We start from the raw sequence: 17,881 nt of genomic DNA, 5'->3' as shown, positions 1-17,881 counted from the left end.
GACAAAACAAAATCTTGCCTAAAAAACAATCACCATCACAGGATTCACAGCAATAAATCCAGCGAATGGTCCACCAAGTTTCTCGTTCATTCGGATTTGGCTGCTTATTAGAAGCACCAGGTGAAGCAAACACAAATGTCTGTAGTTGGAAGCCCAAAACATTTTGAGATGAAAGGTGAAATTGGCCCAATAAAAAAAAAGAAGCCCAAAAAAATTTGGGTTAGATCCACCCGAGGGTGGAGAGCCTTAACCGGATGTGTTCAAAGACCCGAAGGTCAATCCCGTCTCTGTCAGAGGAGATGCCAACCATCTCTCCTTTCAATGAACACAGAACTTTTTCGTCTTCTCGTTATATATATAGACAACTAAAAATTACTGAAGACCCAATGTGGGACAATGACGTGTTTTTTAAGTGAAGAAAAAAATAGAATCTGGGGTGAGAGAGGCTCGAACTCTCGACCTCAGGATTACTCAGATAGCTATGAGACCTACGCGCTAGCCAACTGCGCCACCACCCCGTTGTTTGCTTTCTTCAGAAATGGTCTTTGTATACCAAAGTTGTCACCTTTCGTTGTCGTGTTGGGTTACGAGGAGAGAAAACTGTTTTCAGGGACGCACAACCCCAATCCGCTTCTCCACTGCTCTTTCTCAATTCGTCCTTCTCCTCTCCTTGATTCCTGCTAATTTCAGGTTTTGTTCGCTAGCTTTCACTTTAGCTCATGTGATTCTCGTCTGATTAACCTCTCCCTGAAAGCCGCCGTTTTGACTCTTGAATCTCAATGTAGATTGGTTTTCTGGTTCATTTTATTTAAACAATGAATGTAATTTGGTGTTGTCGATACAAATGCAATATGTATGTTGTAGATATAAACTTAACTCTACCCAGCTTAGTCTTGTTGCAAATCAGGTACTGGGATTCAATTTGATAATTTTTCTTCTTCTTTTTGTGATGTAGAGATTAGGCTTGGGGATCTCCTTTGGAGGATAGGCATGTTTTAGTAGTGAGTTCTAAGGTTTTACCAATGGTTGGACATGTTGTGTCTCCATCATTATGCATTCAGCTACGGATGCCCGAGCTTCATTTTGGTAAAAGAAGCTGCCTTTCCAGGAATCCTCATGTAAAGATTACCCAAAGGTTGATTCTCATTCTCTTCGCTTTAGACTACAAAGCTACTCTGTTGTTGTTGTACTTAAGACTATATGAATTTTCTTAAAGTCAATGCCTTTTTTTTAGGAAGCCTTTTGGGATTTGCAACATCACATCAGGGGAGGCTCACAAACTTTATGTTTCTACTCCCTTGAATCTTGGAGCGTATGTTTCTCGGGGAGAGTCTTCTTGTAAGTGTACTTGCTTGGCATCTCTCGCAGATTTTGATGCTGTTGCTGGTTCCGGTTGGGTCCCTATCGGTGACCAAGTTCTCCTGATGGCCAGTATATTCCTTACATATATGGCTGGAGTGATTCCTGTTCAAAACTCCAGTTACTCTTCCAGAAAGAACACCGTGGAGGAGAATTCATATGTTGGAACTTCAGAATCTTCTGGTAGGTAAGACTACTCATTTGAAAAGATTCAAAATGAGAATGAAGTCTCTATTCCGTTTCACTTTACAGTGCAGTATAGCTATCAATATCAATACATCAAACTGTTGTGTATTCACACAGCCCCCTTTCTTCTGTACTCTGACTTTAGGGAAACAGACTTTGATGGTGATTTGAAGTCTGTATGGGATGTGGTGAAAGGAAAGCTTCTAGATTCTTTGGACGCCATCAAGCGTGAGAGTACACTTGGAAGCAGACTCCTCAAAGCCAAGCCGCCCCAAGGAAAGCCCCCGTTGAGCTTGTATGCGATATCTGAAGGGCCCCAGTTGTACTTGCTCTGGTCATGTTTTCAGAAACTTGAAGAAGAGGTCAGATTTTCCTCAGCACTTTGAGCATATCTGTTTGAAAGAGGGTCCAGTGATTTCTAGTTCGTGTGCATATCATCATAATCAAAAATAGAGTATCAACAAAAAAAACAGTACACTTTGAGTCAAGTAATTGCATCAATGTTACCTGTGGCAAGAACTTACGGACTCATAATTGTTTCCTTCTTCTCTAGAAGTATGATCTGTTATTCTCTACCCTTGGTAACATCTGAGACAGTAGTTTGTTGTGATTCTCCATACCTTATGATCAGCTATTGTATTTTTCTGCAGACAAATAAGATCTCTACCGCAATCAGTTCGGATGAGTGGATGGTTAGTTTTACTGATATTATCCGCGAAGCATATCAAGGAGCATGCACAGCTTGGTTAAAAAGGGAACTCTGTGTGGAAAACACTGATTCTGACAAGGTAAGTGGATATCATATTGCATTTAGTGACTGCAAAACTGTTTTCTATTTGTTTTTTTCTTTTTGAATACCAGATTTTGAGATGAGCTCAAGAATATATTCCGTGATGTGCAGGGGATTACTCCATTGCTGATCAAAATGCTTAATGAAAAGGACGCTGTTTTTGACAAAATAAGAAAATCTGGGAAGGAGGATCTGTTTGCAGAATTCTTATATTTCCACAGATTTGGATCTTCAGGGAAAGCTTCCTGCTACGACCTTGGCTTGTTTCGTACTCACGGAGTTGCCATTTTGGAAGACTTCATGATAACTTTAGCAGATGGGGTCGCTAGCATCTATTTAGAGCTCATCTCTGTAGACAGCAAATTTTCAAGTGAAATGAATAGTGCAGGATTAGATATCTGTAACCTTTCTAGTCGAGCACTCCAAAAACTACGTAACGAGGTATAGAAACCACTTAACTTGCTTAGTTCCACCTTACATTTCATATCTCATGGACAAAGGTTTAACTTTTTTTCTTTGTAAATAGGTAGCTCTATACCAGTGGTTGCATCAGAATATGGAAGCAGTTGTATCGATGTATGAGGATCGCTTTGACCTCTACATTCTTCAAACTCAGGTTATCAACAACCCTGATGGTGGTGATGACACGGAAAGCCATAGATGGTGGAGAAAGCTCACACCGGGAAAAGTTAAAGCTGCCTCATCGCCACCCTTGCGATACTCCATAATCAGCGATTTCTCATTGCCCGTTAAACGAACAAAGGAGCTAAAGGCTCTATCGGGATGGTAAGACCTCTCTCTTCTTTTACTTTGATGATCACAAAACCGAAATTTACATGAGATTTTCACATGAGAAAGTGTTTGATGTGTACAGGAGGTACTACTTTAGTCTGTTTCTGGAGCTATCAGACATTGGAATGCCAATTATCAGAGTGGTGTTGGATAAAGTGAGTAGCATCATATCCTTCTTTCTCGTTACCTTGATTGGTAGATCAGTCGGACTCATCTTCACCGGAGTTAGACAATCTCTCCGGTGGAAATGATATCTCATAACTGTGACAGTAATTGTTTCCGTCAACGTCATTTTTTGGTGATTCTTGTTTGTTAAGTGATAAATTGAAAGAAAAATTTTATATCTAGTTTTGGCATTGACTCCATTGCCTCAAAAACGTTGCCATTGTCCTTGATGCGTCTGTTTTGTTTATTACTGATGCAAGATTCATTGTCATCAGTAATCTCTCGAAGATATAATCATGGCCATTAATGTAAAGTAGTAATTTACAAATGTTATGAAAAACCATTACCTTGATTTTAATGTGGATGTAGTACTTTTGTAAGATTTAAATCGTACAATGTTTTCTCCAGTATCAATATCAAGGTTCAAGAAGCTGTGTGTTAAACCAAGTGACTGATAAGTTATAACTACCTCATCAATATTTTATTTTTGTGAAATTCATTTTATATTTTTGGTTACATTTTTCAAGTCTTATTGACGATTCACTAGACTAAATCCATTTCTCCAGTGTTTTCTGGAGTATTAGAACATATTTCTGAAGTATTTGAAAAAGCATCAATCAATGTCGATCATGTGGAGTGTTGTAAGTACTTTTACAAGTCCTGGATGAATATCAAGATTGGCGGATCGTGCAGTGGCGTAACAAATCGTTCCATTATTCTGAAAACCTTCAGTTAACTTTTTTAATCTAATAAAAAATTCACAAAAATCTCATCACCTATCAATCGAGCCATCCTGCTGTCTAGTGTCTACTTATATTATTTCTATGAAATGGTTGGCTTTTCTTAAAAACAATTTAATACTTTGAGGACACTCGAATTTTAAAACATATAATAGTTCGTGTCACGTTAAGACACGGCAAAGAACACGTCAAATCCTTTTTTGTTGTATATAGTTTATACACTTAATGATCTCCATGTCACAGCTTGTTTTCAGTTTTGAACAAAAATAGAAAGTCAAAGTAATATATAATTCGAAAACAAAAGAAGTTCGAGAACGATGCATAAGTCGCAGTTGGTGTAAAGAAGATCACCACTTGAAAAATGCCTAAAAAAGGATTCTCAAATAAAAAAAGTATTTTTTCCGGACCAACTATTTTGATCTAACATTACTATAAAAGATATTCGAGCAATGACATATAGTCATATTTGTTGTCATTATTTAAAAACTTAATTTGACAAAAAGAGATAAAGAAAAGTAGAGATTATATTAATGCAGTGCTGTCCTCAATCTCGTTTAATATCCCTTCCAACTTTCTCGGGCTCTTTTTTTGCCTTGGGGTCAAATAAATCTTGGTTTTCTGTAGATCTTGGTAGAAAAAAAAAGAACCCTACGGGTTTCTTGGGAAATGAGTAAAAAAGGTTTCATTCTGCTTCAATGTAAAGTCAATCTGGAAATGTTTTGAAATTTTACTGTCGTTGATAGGAGTTCGATTGAATTCTTCTTCTATATGCTTTTGCAAATGAAGAAAAACCAATTTGATTGGAAATTGCGGTTTTAGTTGAAACTCTTTCCTATATGTTTTTTAGGAGGTAAGATAGAAAGAAATGAATTGCTTTTCTTGTTTTTATTTCTACGAGAAGAAGAAAGTTACGAGAAATAGCATCTGCCAAAGGAATGGTGAATTAGAAGACAAAAAGCCACAAAAAGCACACTCCGGTAAGCTTGTATTCTTATTTCCAGATTCAGCTTTCTTAGGTTTAAATAACAACTCGGATCCTCTTCTTACCGATAATGTTATGCAACTAGAGACTGGAAAGGAAGAGAGCAAGAACATTGATACAAACAAAATCGCGGCTCTAACATTCACCTTCAGGGAGCTAGCAACTGCTACCAACAACTTCAGGCAAGAATGTTTGATCGGTGAAGGCGGTTTTGGTAGGGTTTACAAGGGAAAACTCGAGAAAACCGGGCAGGTAACTAAACTAAGTAAAAATTCTTTCTAGGGTTTAATTGACTAGGCATTCCTGCAAAGCTTGTAGTACAAGGTTTCTGGTTTTCGGATTTCAGATTGTGGCTGTGAAGCAATTAGACCGAGACGGATTGCAAGGGAACAGAGAGTTCATCGTAGAGGTATTGATGTTGAGTCTTCTACATAATAAGCATCTAGTTAATCTCGTTGGCTACTGTGCTGATGGAGATCAGAGACTTCTCGTCTATGACTACATGCCTCGTGGCTCACTCGAAGATCATCTCCTCGGTCTGTTACCAAAATTAAAATTTTCATCTCCAGAACAATCTATTTAAAGAATACTCATTTCTTGGAATGTGCTTCAGATCTAACGCCGGATCAAGACCCATTGGAGTGGAACTCGAGAATGAGAATCGCACTAGGAACGGCCAAGGGCTTAGAATACTTGCACGACAAGGCAGATCCTCCGGTGATATACAGAGATATGAAGGCAGCTAACATCCTTCTGGACAGTGACTTCAACGCCAAGCTATCAGATTTTGGGCTAGCGAAGCTTGGTCCTGTGGGAGACAAACAGCACGTGTCTTCCAGAGTAATGGGAACTTATGGATATTGCGCTCCTGAGTATCAAAGAACCGGCCAGTTAACCACAAAATCTGATGTTTACAGCTTTGGAGTTGTGCTGTTAGAGTTGATTACAGGACGAAGAGTGATCGATACAACCAGACCCAAAGACGAACAAAATCTAGTGACTTGGGTGAGGATCTGATCCCTGACCTTGATTAAAATACGAATTAACTATAGTTGGTTTCTTGAGTAGAAAGTTTATGTTATTATCCTATGTTTAGGCACAATCTGTATTCAAGGAACCGAGCAGATTCTCGGAATTAGCGGATCCAAGTATGGAGAGAGAGTTCCCGGAGAAATCATTGAATCAAGCGGTGGCAGTAGCCGACATGTGTCTGCAGGAGGAAGACTCGATCAGACCACTAATGAGTGATGTTGTAACGGCACTAGGTTTTTTGGGAACCGCTAAAGACTGCTCTGAAAATGTAGCTCGGGAAAATCTCAATGATGTCGTAGAGAACGTGGAGGTGGCAGAGAAGGAGCGGGACGGTGGCTGAGGCCATGGACTGGGGTGGTGCTTCTACATTGCATTTCCCGTAACCCAAGTGCCTCTTGATTTTTTCTTTCTTTCACTTCAGTAGCGATGGTAGTTTTTGGTTTTTGTCGTTTGCAAACACAAGAATGACGCTAGTATAGACCACCTATATGACATGGTCGTAGCGATGGTAATTAAGAAATAACTATTACTGTATTTAGCATATCAACTTCCTTAGGACGTATTTCTTTTTGGTCTTAGTCTAGTGTATATTGAGTGGGTTTTAGGACAGTGGCTGGCTAATATCCACCCTAAAACTCGGAGCACCAACTTAAGAACAATTGTTTTCTCCTTCTCCAACTTTTCTCTTAAAATCTCAAAATATTTGGCACAACTACTAATCTTTAAATCGTTGAAGTTGAACCATGAATTGCATTATACGTAGTAGTAGCTCGTCGAGTTAGTTCCATGTAATTTTATGACTAAAATAAAAAAATTAAGCAAAAAAAATTATAGAATAATAAAAACATGCATCGACTAAGCCCTAGAAGTTAATGCATAACAATTTTTTTTTTTTTTTGGAATTGATAATGCATCACAAATTCACAGCTCTAAATCAATTTAAAAAGCTCTAAATACATAGTACACATTGGCCTTTGAAGTGTACACTATGTATCTAGTCAATAATTGAGGCGGGCCTGCATACACCATCTTGTCAATAACATTTTCCATAAATGTTGATGAGAGGTTTCATGGCAAGAGTTAAGAAATTCATGCACATATTGATATGAGATATGCAAATATATTAGCTTATTGCTGATTGAGAATTACTCATTTATACATTAATGTTTTGACCAAGCGGATCTAATAACACAAGAGGTATTTTTCCAAGTATTCTTTACTTTAACAGCTCACTTGCGGATAGTAGATTGGGTTTAAACTCCTTAATTCGTATCATTGTTTTAGGTCCTTGAATCATATAACCATACCTAAGCCTATATATTATCTAAATTTTTTTCGTTGTGTGTACTTTTTATTTTGTTATGAAAACGTGAAAGCTTCCAAATATCTGAGGAAGTTTCTGATAAATGTTCGATAACTTCAACTCAGAAATCGTGAACAATATACATCGATATTTTGTTAACGCTTAGTTAACAATGTACACACATAAGTTCTGTCAACTGTGATACAACCGTTTGTTTATATCAATTCAGAGATAAAACAACCGTGATATAATAAGAAAGTTTGTGTGTCAGCTCAAAAGTGAAACTATCCAACCGTGATATATAAATGTCTTACTTTACTTTAAAAACAAATACAACTTACAAATGCTATTTAGTATTTACCAAATTACTTACGGAAAGTACAAGTGAAAATAAACTATTAATATGCTTGTTTCCCGGACAAAGGTGGATACTAGACAAGGTATTGAAGAATAATAATGATGAATTTGTGGGGCTTAATAGAATAAATAATAATGATGAATTTGTGGGGCTTAATAGAATAAATAAATAATAAGTGTGGGGTTTTATATAAAATAAAAGGAAGAAGTTCCTTTTCTTTATTTTAATAACCCAACAAAACTCTAAAAAGCTAATTGTTTTCTCCCTTCCCTCCTCTTCTCCCTCCCTTGAAGATTTTCCCTCCCATTTTTCTCTTTCCGCTTTCGAGCTAAGCCTTGCGTCTCGCTAAAATTGAGCTCCGAAAATGGGGAAATACATGAAGAAATCGAAGATTACGAGCGATATCGGCGCCACGGAGATCACCGAGCCAACTTCTTTGGGTGTTCGCACCAGGGCCGCTAAAACCCTAGCCTTGAAGAGGCTTAACTCCTCCGCCTCTGATTCCGCTTTAGCAGCCGACTCTTCTTGCTATCTCCAGCTTCGTAGCCGCCGTCTCGAGAAACCACCGTCGCTAGCCGAACCGAAGCAGCCGCCGAGACCCCATAAATCGGGAATTAAAGAGTCTGGTTCGAGTGCTCAAGTTGACTCGGTTAATTCGAACACTGCCGCTTCGGGTTCGGTTCCTGTAGCTCGGAGCTGCAACGGAGATGACTGTTTTGGCAACTCTGTGAGTGCAGAAGCTTTTTGTGGAGAGAACAGTCTCGATTTTGAATCAAGACACAGGTTCGTCTTTTTGTGCCCTAGCTTTTTTTATTACCAATTCGGTGAAATTTGACTGAGTCTAGTGAAAATATTCTGGCTTTAGATGAATACCCCTCAATAGAAAGATGAATGAGAATGATTTTTTGCTTCATATTTTTTACTTTTTTGCTCAAAATGTGAAGAGCGTTAGGCTTCTCTGCAACTTTTGTTGTTTGCTCAAATCAACTGTTTTTTTTTTGTTCTAAGGATAAAAATAGCTTTAGTACAACTTTAAAAATGTATTTTTTTCCCTCACGTTTACCTTATTGGTGTAGTTTTGTTTACGACTTTACTCTACTGACGTTATTATTACTGCTCACCATCTGTCTCTTTTGGTGTTAGATTAGATATTTCAGAGTTATTGATGTATGTCCCATATGTGTACCTCATTGCAGAGGTTATCAATGTAACAAAAGCTATATTTTTTTTCTTACATATATCATTTTTGTAACTAATTTTGTTCAGCTTCCTAAGTAGGTGAAATTAGGATCCATTTTGTGCAGATTTGTTTAAAATGGTTGATGTTATCTTTTGGGTCCCCTCGTTAATGGGCTAATGGCATTGGAGGTGATATATGCATTTTGGGATACAATTCTGGGAATTGATCTTTGAGACATTCACTGTCATGGTTTTCGTTTATACAAAAGTGGTTGATGTATAGAGGTCAGAAGCTTTTAATATGTAAGATCATATGAAAATTGGGACTTTCCTCATAAGTGTTATGCAAGTACCAAGTAATGTGGTGTCATGTTCATGGGACCTAGTGGTTTTTGCATACTTGGGGAATACTTTTGTAGGATTCTCTGTTTTTTGGGTAACCTCTCCCAGTAGAGGACAATGGGTTTTCCTTCTCTTTGTTATTTATTGCATAGCGTATCGCATGGGACCATATATTCACATAGTCTAGCTTTTGTTTTTTACTTAAAATCAAGTCTTTTTTTTCTCTGGATGTTTAATTTTGGTTTGATTCTTGATTTAGTGTCTTCATGGTGATAAAAGTTTCTAATGATTTTTCTTCAGCACAAGGGAGAACACGCCTTGTAACGTTGTCGAGGATCTGGAGATCATTGTTACACCAGGATCTAGCACAAAGTCGATGCGCACAGCAACCAAAGATTACACAAGGGACCGAGATAGCATGGTCCCAACCACTAGTGAACTGGAGGAGTTCTTTGCCTATGCAGAGCAGCAACAGCAGAGGCTATTCATGGAGAAGTAAGCACGTCTCTATTTTGGGTTTGTTTTGTCTTGCTGCATTATGAGAGGATGAACACTCATGTGTTTCAAAAATCTTCAGGTACAACTTCGACATTGTGCATGATATGCCCCTCACTGGACGCTACGAGTGGGTACAAGTCAATCCATGAACTTCAAAGAAAGCAAGCTCCAACGATATGGTGTGAAGTAAGAATGTGATGAATTAACAGACTAACCGAACATCAAAATCCTTAAGCAGGAGTGTAATCTTAATTAATAATGTGGTTCGAGAACAAGTCGGAAAGTAGTTTAGGGACCTTGAACCTCACACCATTTGTACCAATCTCTTTGAGGATTTAGATGCCTTAGTGAATTTCTTTGCTCATTTGTTTCTGTCAAGTCTTTTTTTTTTTCTCTCATGTTTATTCAAAGCAACGTGTATGTGGTGAATGGTGATGATGATTGATGTGGATGTGTGTAAGCATGTTTAAGCTTGGCATATAGTGAGAAAATGATTCAGATGTAGACTTTTAATGGCAGAAGAAACCCGTTGAGAGTGTTCACGTGTGAACTTGGTTGGTGAGTCTTCCTCTGAAATCTGAATCATATCCTCTTCGTTCAACTACACACAGATTGGTCCCTCTTTTTTTTCTTTTCTTCTTGACATAATTCTGACGCAGGATCTACAGTACGTGAATGTGTGTGCGCGTGTGTGTGAATAATTTGCGGTTATATACACTGGTTCATTTGTATTTTTATCAAATTGTAATGTAATATCGAGCTTTTTGAATTATGAAAAGCCTAAGAAGAAGAAGTGAGTTGCAAAAATGAATCAAGGGGAATTAAAAGGGTGATTTTGTGGCAACTAGAAAAGACAGAAGAGTGTTTGAATCGAGAGACATTTTTTCTAATTATTACAACAGCTTTAACAGAAAGAGACAAAAGATGAGACAGCAAATATATTTACAGTGTTCATTGAGAAGATCTATGTTGTTGTTTTTGTATTTTTAACTTTTTAACGTCTCTCTCGGAAATTGGACAGCACCATGTGATGAAACTGTGAAACCTTATCTCGAAACCAATCATTGTTCTTTGTTTTCTTTAATCACTTGAAGTGAAAAAAGTGAATGAGATTGAAAGTGAATGCATGAAACGTTACACATATTATCATACATACAGAGTACATACACGTTAGAAATATATGGTGATGTATACACACGGGGTGGTGTTTGATCACGGGCTCGCTGACTATTAGGGAATCATATTAAGGGACAATTAGATTCGCTTACGTCATCTCTTCAGCTTGTTCAATGGCTTTGTTTGACTCTACTATTTGGTAGAAAAATGCCAAAAAAGAAAAGGAGCACTGACTACGAAAGCCTTTTTGTCTTTTCGTTTCTTCTTCTCAAAACTCTCGTTCGCTCTCTGCCTTCATCCTTCAAAATCAATGAGTTTTTTTTTTAAATAGTTTTTTCTCGCATTCAACACTACCCATTGACCTGCCAATGTGAGCCAGAGACCGTATTAAGGATAAAGATATGAGTTTATACCCGCTAAAAATACAGGTTCTATTACAATAACCATCACGTATTGCGGTTTTCTTTTCATAAGTTTAAAATTTCATGAAAATACCTACATAATGGTTTCCTGAGTGTTTTTTATCCTTCAATAAAGTTAATATTCTTATGAATACAGTAGATGAATCTGTTGGAGATGTTTCCCGTGTAAATTAGACTGGGACTACGTCGCTATGTATTTTATTCGGTTTAGAAAAATAGCTCGAATATAATTCGAACTTGCCAAAAAAAAAAAGCCATTAATCAGAAAAAGAAAAAAAAGTTGGGTTGGGCTAAGCTTTGAGCTTGGCGAATAAGGCCGGTCCAAATGATCAATTTACTTATTTTCTTAAAGAAAATATTTGTTGCATTGGATGCTTGTTTGTATGACTTATCTTATGTGTTAACCCACCAGAGGAAAAAAGACTTTTTTATAGGACAGGTCCGGGAGAGAGACCAAACAACAAAACAATAATGATGATCAAAGCGTTAAATGCACGAAGTAATCAAAGCGCGTGCTAGCAGACAGATGATGCGTTCATAAAGGATCTCCTTTCGTTTCATGTTTTATTGTTTTTTTCATTTTTTTTTTCACCTCATATATTTTTGTTTTCTTTGCCAAAATCTTCCATTTCCAATTTTATTTCTTTTATATTCTTTTCAAATTCCCATAATCACCGGGAGGAATCAATAATTCCCATAATTTCAGATTTGTTGTATGTTATAATTTAATTATGTATATGAAAAAGTTGAAACATGTCTTTCAATGTTTTTTTTTTGTTTGAAAACATGTCTTTCAATGTTTTTTTGAAATATATTTCGGAAGAAAAATATAAAGGAGTGGGCTTAAGAAAGCTTTGACTTGGTTAGTAGGTATACTCAAAAAGATAATGCTTTTGTTTACATCTAAAAGCACTAATCAAAATCGAAAAGTAATAATGGATGTGAAGAAGACATCATTCTCACATAATCATCTCCGCATTCTTTGCTTTTGCTTTTGCTATTAGTAATTTATAATATTATCCACCCTTTATTTAGCCCTCTCTTGACCCACCCATCATCGGTTAACTCTTTTTTCCCCCAAGAAACAAAACAAAAAAAAACTTAAGAGATTACATGGTAAGAAATTTGATGAAAACATAGAAAATATAGCTTATAATTGAAGTGGTAATATTGTGATGCTCAATAAACTATGGAAAAGTCATTAGGTTAAGTATACGCAATCATGGCAGTTAAACTTGATTGTTTTAATTTCTAGGAGTAATTTTTATGTTAGGATAGACGAACAACGAACATAATGACAATCTTAACAACTCGACAAGTATAGTTTAGCTGTTGAAATGATATCAGCGTTATCACAATTTTCGAAAACATTAGGTGTCAAAAACAATATTTTCCGTATGTGAACATGTTTCTGCATTAAGGATTTAGAAAATGTATTTCGATTTAATTAATAAGCATATGAATGTGAAAGAAGTAATGAAGAACGTGATTAGGGCCCTACTTGATTCAAGCAATAACACTAATCGACATCACACGCAAGATGCAACACAACCCAGCCAACAAACTCTAAATTTGTCTGATTTAGAATAAATATATCGTTACTTACTATAGAGGGGTGAGTGTGACTTTAATAGCATGTCTTTTCTTTTCGAAATATTAAATCTATGATTAATTGATTTACAATAGCAGTTAAGAACTAAGACGAGATTTATGATTTCAAACATTGTCTCGAAGAGATTACAATAATTATGGAGACATTGTGTGGAAAGGTTTATATATATGTGTATGTGAAAGAAAATCTACTTACCTATGTTAAAAACTTTCACCATGAATAAATATCATGAGATGTGATATTTGGGGGACAGTTGTTGCGTTTTGCACTACTATAATTTTAAATCATATATAATAGAGTTAACCTGCATGAAGAAGCTTGATAAGAATAAGCTCAACGAGGAGGACTTAGAATCAGATAGTTGGTGGCAGGTCTATAGATCATTTCTTGTGAGAGGAGGCTTCATGAAAATCTAGATGATGCTTTGGGGTAGAAGTAAAATGGTCGGACTCATCTAGCTTTCTTGATGTTTTGATGTAAAATAATTAGCTTCATAAAACATTTTAACACACTATATAGTTTAACATATATGTTTCTTGTCATCATTTCTATTAGCAAAACCAAGAAAGGTTTCAAGAATGTAATGAATTTCGAAAATTAACACTCCTTTTTGTTTCCGCTTTAACTTTTCCCACTCTCAAATCATTTTTCCTTTAACTGTAAGCCTTTTGACCCTTTTTCACTTTTTTTCTCACACCTTTATCAGTAATTTTCCTCCTTTTTGCTCATCTCATAAACAGATTTCTATTCCAACTTTGCAGTAGGATCTTTTTGATATCCCAAAGAAAACGGGGCTAATTAGCGTTTGACAATGTTGTTTGAAAAAGGCCTGCTCTTGAAATTCAAAAGAGGGAGAAATAAAAAGGAGAAAAAAAAATAAGGAGGGACACAAAAAGGGACCCAACTAATGACAAAGACAAAAACTTTGGATTTTGAACAAACATTACCAGATGTTATGATTAATGCTTATTCAACACTACCATTTTACCATCTCTCTCTGTGGTTTTGGAAGTTGCCAGTGAAAAAAACAACCATCACCAAACTACTCCACTTGATTCGGTTCTTCTTTTCTTGTTCTTGAACATAATTCTGCTTCATGGACAAGCATCATCAGCATCTTCTGCTACAGCATCATCAACATCTCCATCATCACCAGAAGCTCTCGCTTGCTAAATCTTCCCGACAAAGCTGTAGTGAATGGTATGTTCTGTTCTCTCTGTTTTAATTTCACTGCATTTCTCTTGATCAGTTTTGATACCAAAGTGAAACCTTCAAGTTTCTCTTGCGGTTTGTCTGATTTCCGATTCTCTGTTTTGGACTACATATTGTCTTTATATGGCTCTGTCTCAATCTTACTCGCTCGCATAAATACAATTCTTGGTCAATGATGTTCTTTCCTGCAACTTTTCAGGATCTTTCGAGACGTTCCAAGTGATATAACCATAGAAGTAAACGGAGGAAACTTTGCTCTGCATAAGGTATTATCATACTTAGAAACATAACAATTCCTTCTTTCTTAATCTATGGATTTTATTGAAGAAATGTTTGATTCTCCTTTTCTCAGTTCCCTTTAGTCTCTAGAAGTGGAAGAATCCGGAGAATCGTTGCAGAACACAGAGATTCAGATATCTCCAAAGTGGAGCTTCTCAATCTCCCAGGAGGAGCAGAGATATTCGAATTAGCAGCCAAATTCTGCTATGGAATTAACTTTGAGATCACTTCATCAAACGTTGCGCAGCTCTTTTGCGTCTCTGATTACCTCGAGATGACAGAAGAGTATTCCAAAGACAATTTGGCTTCAAGAACAGAGGAGTATTTGGAGAGCATTGTATGCAAGAACCTTGAGATGTGTGTTGAAGTCTTGAAACAATCAGAGAATCTTCTCCCACTTGCAGACGAACTCAATATCATAAGCAGATGCATCGATGCCATTGCCTCAAAGGCCTGCGCCGAGCAGATCGCTTCGAGCTTCTCACGGTTGGAGTATAGTAGCTCAGGTAGACTTCACATGAGCAGGCAAGCGAAGAGCAGCGATGGAGGAGATTGGTGGATTGAAGATCTTTCGGTTCTTAGGATTGATTTTTATCAGAGAGTGATGAATGCAATGAAGTGCCGTGGCGTGCGTCCAGAGAGTATAGGAGCTTCTTTGGTGAGTTACGCCGAGAGAGAACTGACAAGAAGATCCGAGACCGGACATCATGAACATGAACAAACCATCGTTGAGACAATTGTTGCTCTTTTGCCTGTTGAAAAACTCGTGGTTCCCATAAGTTTTCTCTTCGGGTTACTGAGAAGAGCAGTGATGCTTGATACTTCAGTTTCCTCTAGGCTTGATCTAGAGAGGAGGATAGGTTCTCAGCTTGATATGGCGACTCTAGACGATCTATTGATACCGTCTTTTCGTCATGCAGGAGACACTTTGTTCGAAATTGACACGGTTCATAGAATCTTGGTGAATTTCTCACAACAAGGAGGAGATGATAGCGAGGATGAAGAGTCTGTGTTTGAATGTGATAGTCCACATTCGCCTTCACAAAGCGCCATGTTTAAAGTTGCAAAGCTTGTAGACAGTTATCTTGCTGAGATTGCTCCTGATGCTAACCTTGACCTTGCCAAATTCTTGCTCATTGCAGAAGCCTTACCTCTTCATGCTCGCACCCTTCATGATGGCTTATATCGCGCCATTGATCTTTATCTTAAGGTAACATGCTTCAAGAAATGTTTTACTATTCTTGTCTTGTTGATACTTATGTTCGGATTATGCTCTCAGGTGCATCAAGGGTTATCAGATTCAGATAAGAAGAAGCTGTCAAAACTTATTGACTTCCAGAAACTCTCACAAGAGGCTGGAGCACACGCTGCTCAAAACGAGCGGCTTCCTCTGCAATCCATAGTTCAAGTTCTCTACTTTGAGCAACTGAAACTTAGAAGCTCTTTGTGTTCTTCTTACTCAGACGAAGAGGCAAAGCCAAAGCAGCACCAGCAGCAACAGTCATGGAGAATAAACAGTGGAGCTCTCAGCGCAGCAATGTCGCCCAAAGACAACTATGCGTCTCTGAGAAGAGAAAACCGGGAACTGAAACTCGAGTTAGCTAGGTTGAGAATGAGGCTTAACGATTTAGAGAAGGAGCATATCTGTATGAAGAGAGATATGCATAGGTCTCACTCGCGCAAATTCATGAGCAGTTTCTCAAAGAAAATGGGGAAACTTAGCTTCTTCGGGCATAGTTCTTCAAGAGGATCAAGCTCTCCATCAAAGCAGTCTTTCAGAACAGATTCAAAGGTGATGGATAGAACTTGTGCAAGCACCGATTAGCTCAGTTTAAAGTTTCACCAGTTTTATCATTTTCTTTCTTCTTTTCTCTTACCTATTGCTGTTTTTTAAGTGAGTGCTAAGACAAGACTTGATATACTAGTCTGCGAGTGAGTTGATATTTTCAATTATCGACCTTGTAAATGGATTTGATTGATATAAGAAACAAAGGTAGATGATTTGAGATCAAAAGTTCTCTCACACCACAGATCCACTTGATTGCAAAAGAGAATATAATATCTGATGTCTTACAAGACAGGCAGAGATAAAGGCAAAGAGTGTACCCAACGTAGTACAGAGGCAAACACTCAAAAGCACCAATAGAGTCCTCAAGAAGAAGGAGTCTTGGTGTAAGAACGGATACCAAGAGCCAAGCCTAAGATTAGAAGAGGAACAAGGAACTGAAGGATCTTAATGACAAAATCGGAGCTCTTGTTCTGGTTAGACTCGGTCTGCTTTGGAGGAGGAGTAAACTTGGTTTTAGCTGGGACAGTGGCTGAGTCAATATCACCCACATAGTACTCATCTAGCATGGCTTTTGCAGTAGAACTGTGTCCGACATCCTCAAAATCATCTGTTGCATCTTTCCCTGAAAAGTGAAAAACCAACACATTGTGTTGTCAGGAACTAGCTCATTACTAAGACCCAAAGCAAAGGTATATGACTAAGTAGTTTCTCCGTCTAACGATAAACTGTGAAAAACATTAAGTAACAAACCAAGAAAGATCTGTAAGAGTTTGAAAGACATAATAATCAAGTGATATCTGTGTTACCTGTAGAAGTCAAGATCACCTCGTCACCACCAGGATGATCGTCCAAGAACTTTGTCACATCATAGACCTACATAGTACCATCAAAACGAAAAACATATATTAAAAACTGTAAACTTCCATACATATATACCAAGGATCTATCCTACTATCTTCCCTAATTCCACACAATCAGAGTCATAGAAATTAAGTGGTTTTCAACTTTTCATAGGAAAAAGTCACTGGATGCTAATCTACAGACCCGAGATCAAACGAACATGGACCAGTTTCTTAGCCAGCACCAAAATGTCGAATTCAAATAAGAGTCTACGAAGAGTACGATTTTTAGCAAACGGAGCCAAATTACCAGTGATTTAGATTTAGACTAAACAAACAGACATAAATCACGGAAAGTAGATCAGATCTACGTTACAGGCGAAAGAAGCAAACAATGGGGGCGGAGATGCAAAACTCAAAACAGATGCAAGATCGGATCAGGCAAGGAGAAGGATACTATAAGCAAAAAAGCTCAAGGATCTATGCGCGAAGAAATAGCCAGCAGCGAAACTAAGGAAAAGACGGAAAAATCGAATCAGAATTTTGATCAAAGTGAGAGAGAGAGAGAGAGAGTAAAAGGACCTTGCCGTCGATGACGATCCAACAATCTTGGGTGCTACTGTGCTGAGAAACCTCGGCCAAGGTGAAAACTTTGCCATCTCCGCCCATCTCCGATTGATCTGAAATGTGTTTTGGCCTTTGGGGGTGGAGCAAGAATCTTCTTTTTTTTTTTTTAATTATATTTGGAATCTGAATTTGGACTCTCACCAACCGCTTTTTTCCTTCTCTGCGTTGAAGTGTCCGATCAACTGATTGGCTAATAGCTAGCTTAAGAGATCTGGCGCCTAGCTAACCAAATCAGAGTCTAATCAGAAATTTATTACTT

At 37.5% G+C, this 17,881-nt stretch overlaps 5 protein-coding genes and 2 non-coding genes across 9 annotated transcripts; 4 read left to right on the top strand and 3 right to left on the bottom strand.

Annotated features, from left to right (window-relative positions):
* Positions 1-208: 208 nt before the first annotated feature.
* Positions 209-329, bottom strand: LOC112083780. Its single transcript, XR_002897908.1, has one exon. It is a non-coding gene; the product is annotated as a U6atac minor spliceosomal RNA (small nuclear RNA).
* A 103-nt stretch (positions 330-432) lies between these two features.
* On the bottom strand, positions 433-518 carry TRNAM-CAU. The gene is given in 2 exon segments: positions 433-468; positions 481-518. It is a non-coding gene; the product is annotated as a tRNA-Met (tRNA).
* Positions 519-573: 55 nt separating this feature from the next.
* Positions 574-3,663, top strand: LOC18013149. 3 transcript variants are annotated; one of them, XM_006395060.2, is made up of 8 exons: positions 574-690; positions 956-1,135; positions 1,235-1,542; positions 1,699-1,907; positions 2,196-2,333; positions 2,447-2,776; positions 2,862-3,121; positions 3,210-3,663. In XM_006395060.2, exons 2-8 carry the CDS (start codon positions 1,023-1,025, stop codon positions 3,376-3,378), a joined length of 1,527 nt encoding a protein of 508 aa, XP_006395122.1. In that variant the 5' UTR covers positions 574-690; positions 956-1,022; the 3' UTR covers positions 3,379-3,663. The 3 variants fall into 3 exon arrangements, with proteins under 3 accessions (XP_006395122.1, XP_006395124.1, XP_024007595.1); XM_006395062.2 differs by having other exon boundaries at positions 1,235-1,546; positions 1,691-1,907; positions 3,210-3,378; XM_024151827.1 differs by lacking the exon at positions 574-690 and having other exon boundaries at positions 1,023-1,135; positions 1,235-1,546; positions 1,691-1,907.
* Positions 3,664-4,897: 1,234 nt separating this feature from the next.
* LOC18013131 (probable serine/threonine-protein kinase PBL26) lies at positions 4,898-6,386 on the top strand. The gene is made up of 5 exons (XM_024151250.1): positions 4,898-5,009; positions 5,100-5,266; positions 5,361-5,550; positions 5,628-6,019; positions 6,111-6,386. Exons 1-5 carry the CDS (start codon positions 4,898-4,900, stop codon positions 6,384-6,386), a joined length of 1,137 nt encoding a protein of 378 aa, XP_024007018.1.
* Positions 6,387-7,989: 1,603 nt separating this feature from the next.
* Positions 7,990-10,156, top strand: LOC18013130 (cyclin-dependent kinase inhibitor 3). The gene is made up of 3 exons (XM_006395058.2): positions 7,990-8,490; positions 9,529-9,723; positions 9,806-10,156. Exons 1-3 carry the CDS (start codon positions 8,072-8,074, stop codon positions 9,873-9,875), a joined length of 684 nt encoding a protein of 227 aa, XP_006395120.1. The 5' UTR covers positions 7,990-8,071; the 3' UTR covers positions 9,876-10,156.
* A 3,486-nt stretch (positions 10,157-13,642) lies between these two features.
* LOC18012213 (BTB/POZ domain-containing protein At5g48800) lies at positions 13,643-16,337 on the top strand. The gene is made up of 4 exons (XM_024151604.1): positions 13,643-14,076; positions 14,288-14,354; positions 14,441-15,577; positions 15,647-16,337. The coding sequence occupies exons 1-4, from the start codon at positions 13,973-13,975 to the stop codon at positions 16,190-16,192; spliced, it is 1,854 nt and encodes a 617-aa protein (XP_024007372.1). The 5' UTR covers positions 13,643-13,972; the 3' UTR covers positions 16,193-16,337.
* Positions 16,321-17,838, bottom strand: LOC18012474 (cytochrome B5). Its single transcript, XM_006395056.2, has 3 exons — positions 17,578-17,838; positions 16,963-17,029; positions 16,321-16,778 (listed from the first exon to the last, which is right to left on the bottom strand). Exons 1-3 carry the CDS (start codon positions 17,662-17,664, stop codon positions 16,519-16,521), a joined length of 414 nt encoding a protein of 137 aa, XP_006395118.1. The 5' UTR covers positions 17,665-17,838; the 3' UTR covers positions 16,321-16,518.
* Positions 17,839-17,881: the final 43 nt, after the last annotated feature.

The sequence above is a fragment of the Eutrema salsugineum genome, unplaced genomic scaffold, assembly GCF_000478725.1.
Source record: "Eutrema salsugineum unplaced genomic scaffold, Eutsalg1_0 scaffold_6, whole genome shotgun sequence".
Lineage (NCBI taxonomy): Eukaryota > Viridiplantae > Streptophyta > Magnoliopsida > Brassicales > Brassicaceae > Eutrema > Eutrema salsugineum.
This window is presented reverse-complemented; position numbering and strand designations above follow the sequence as displayed.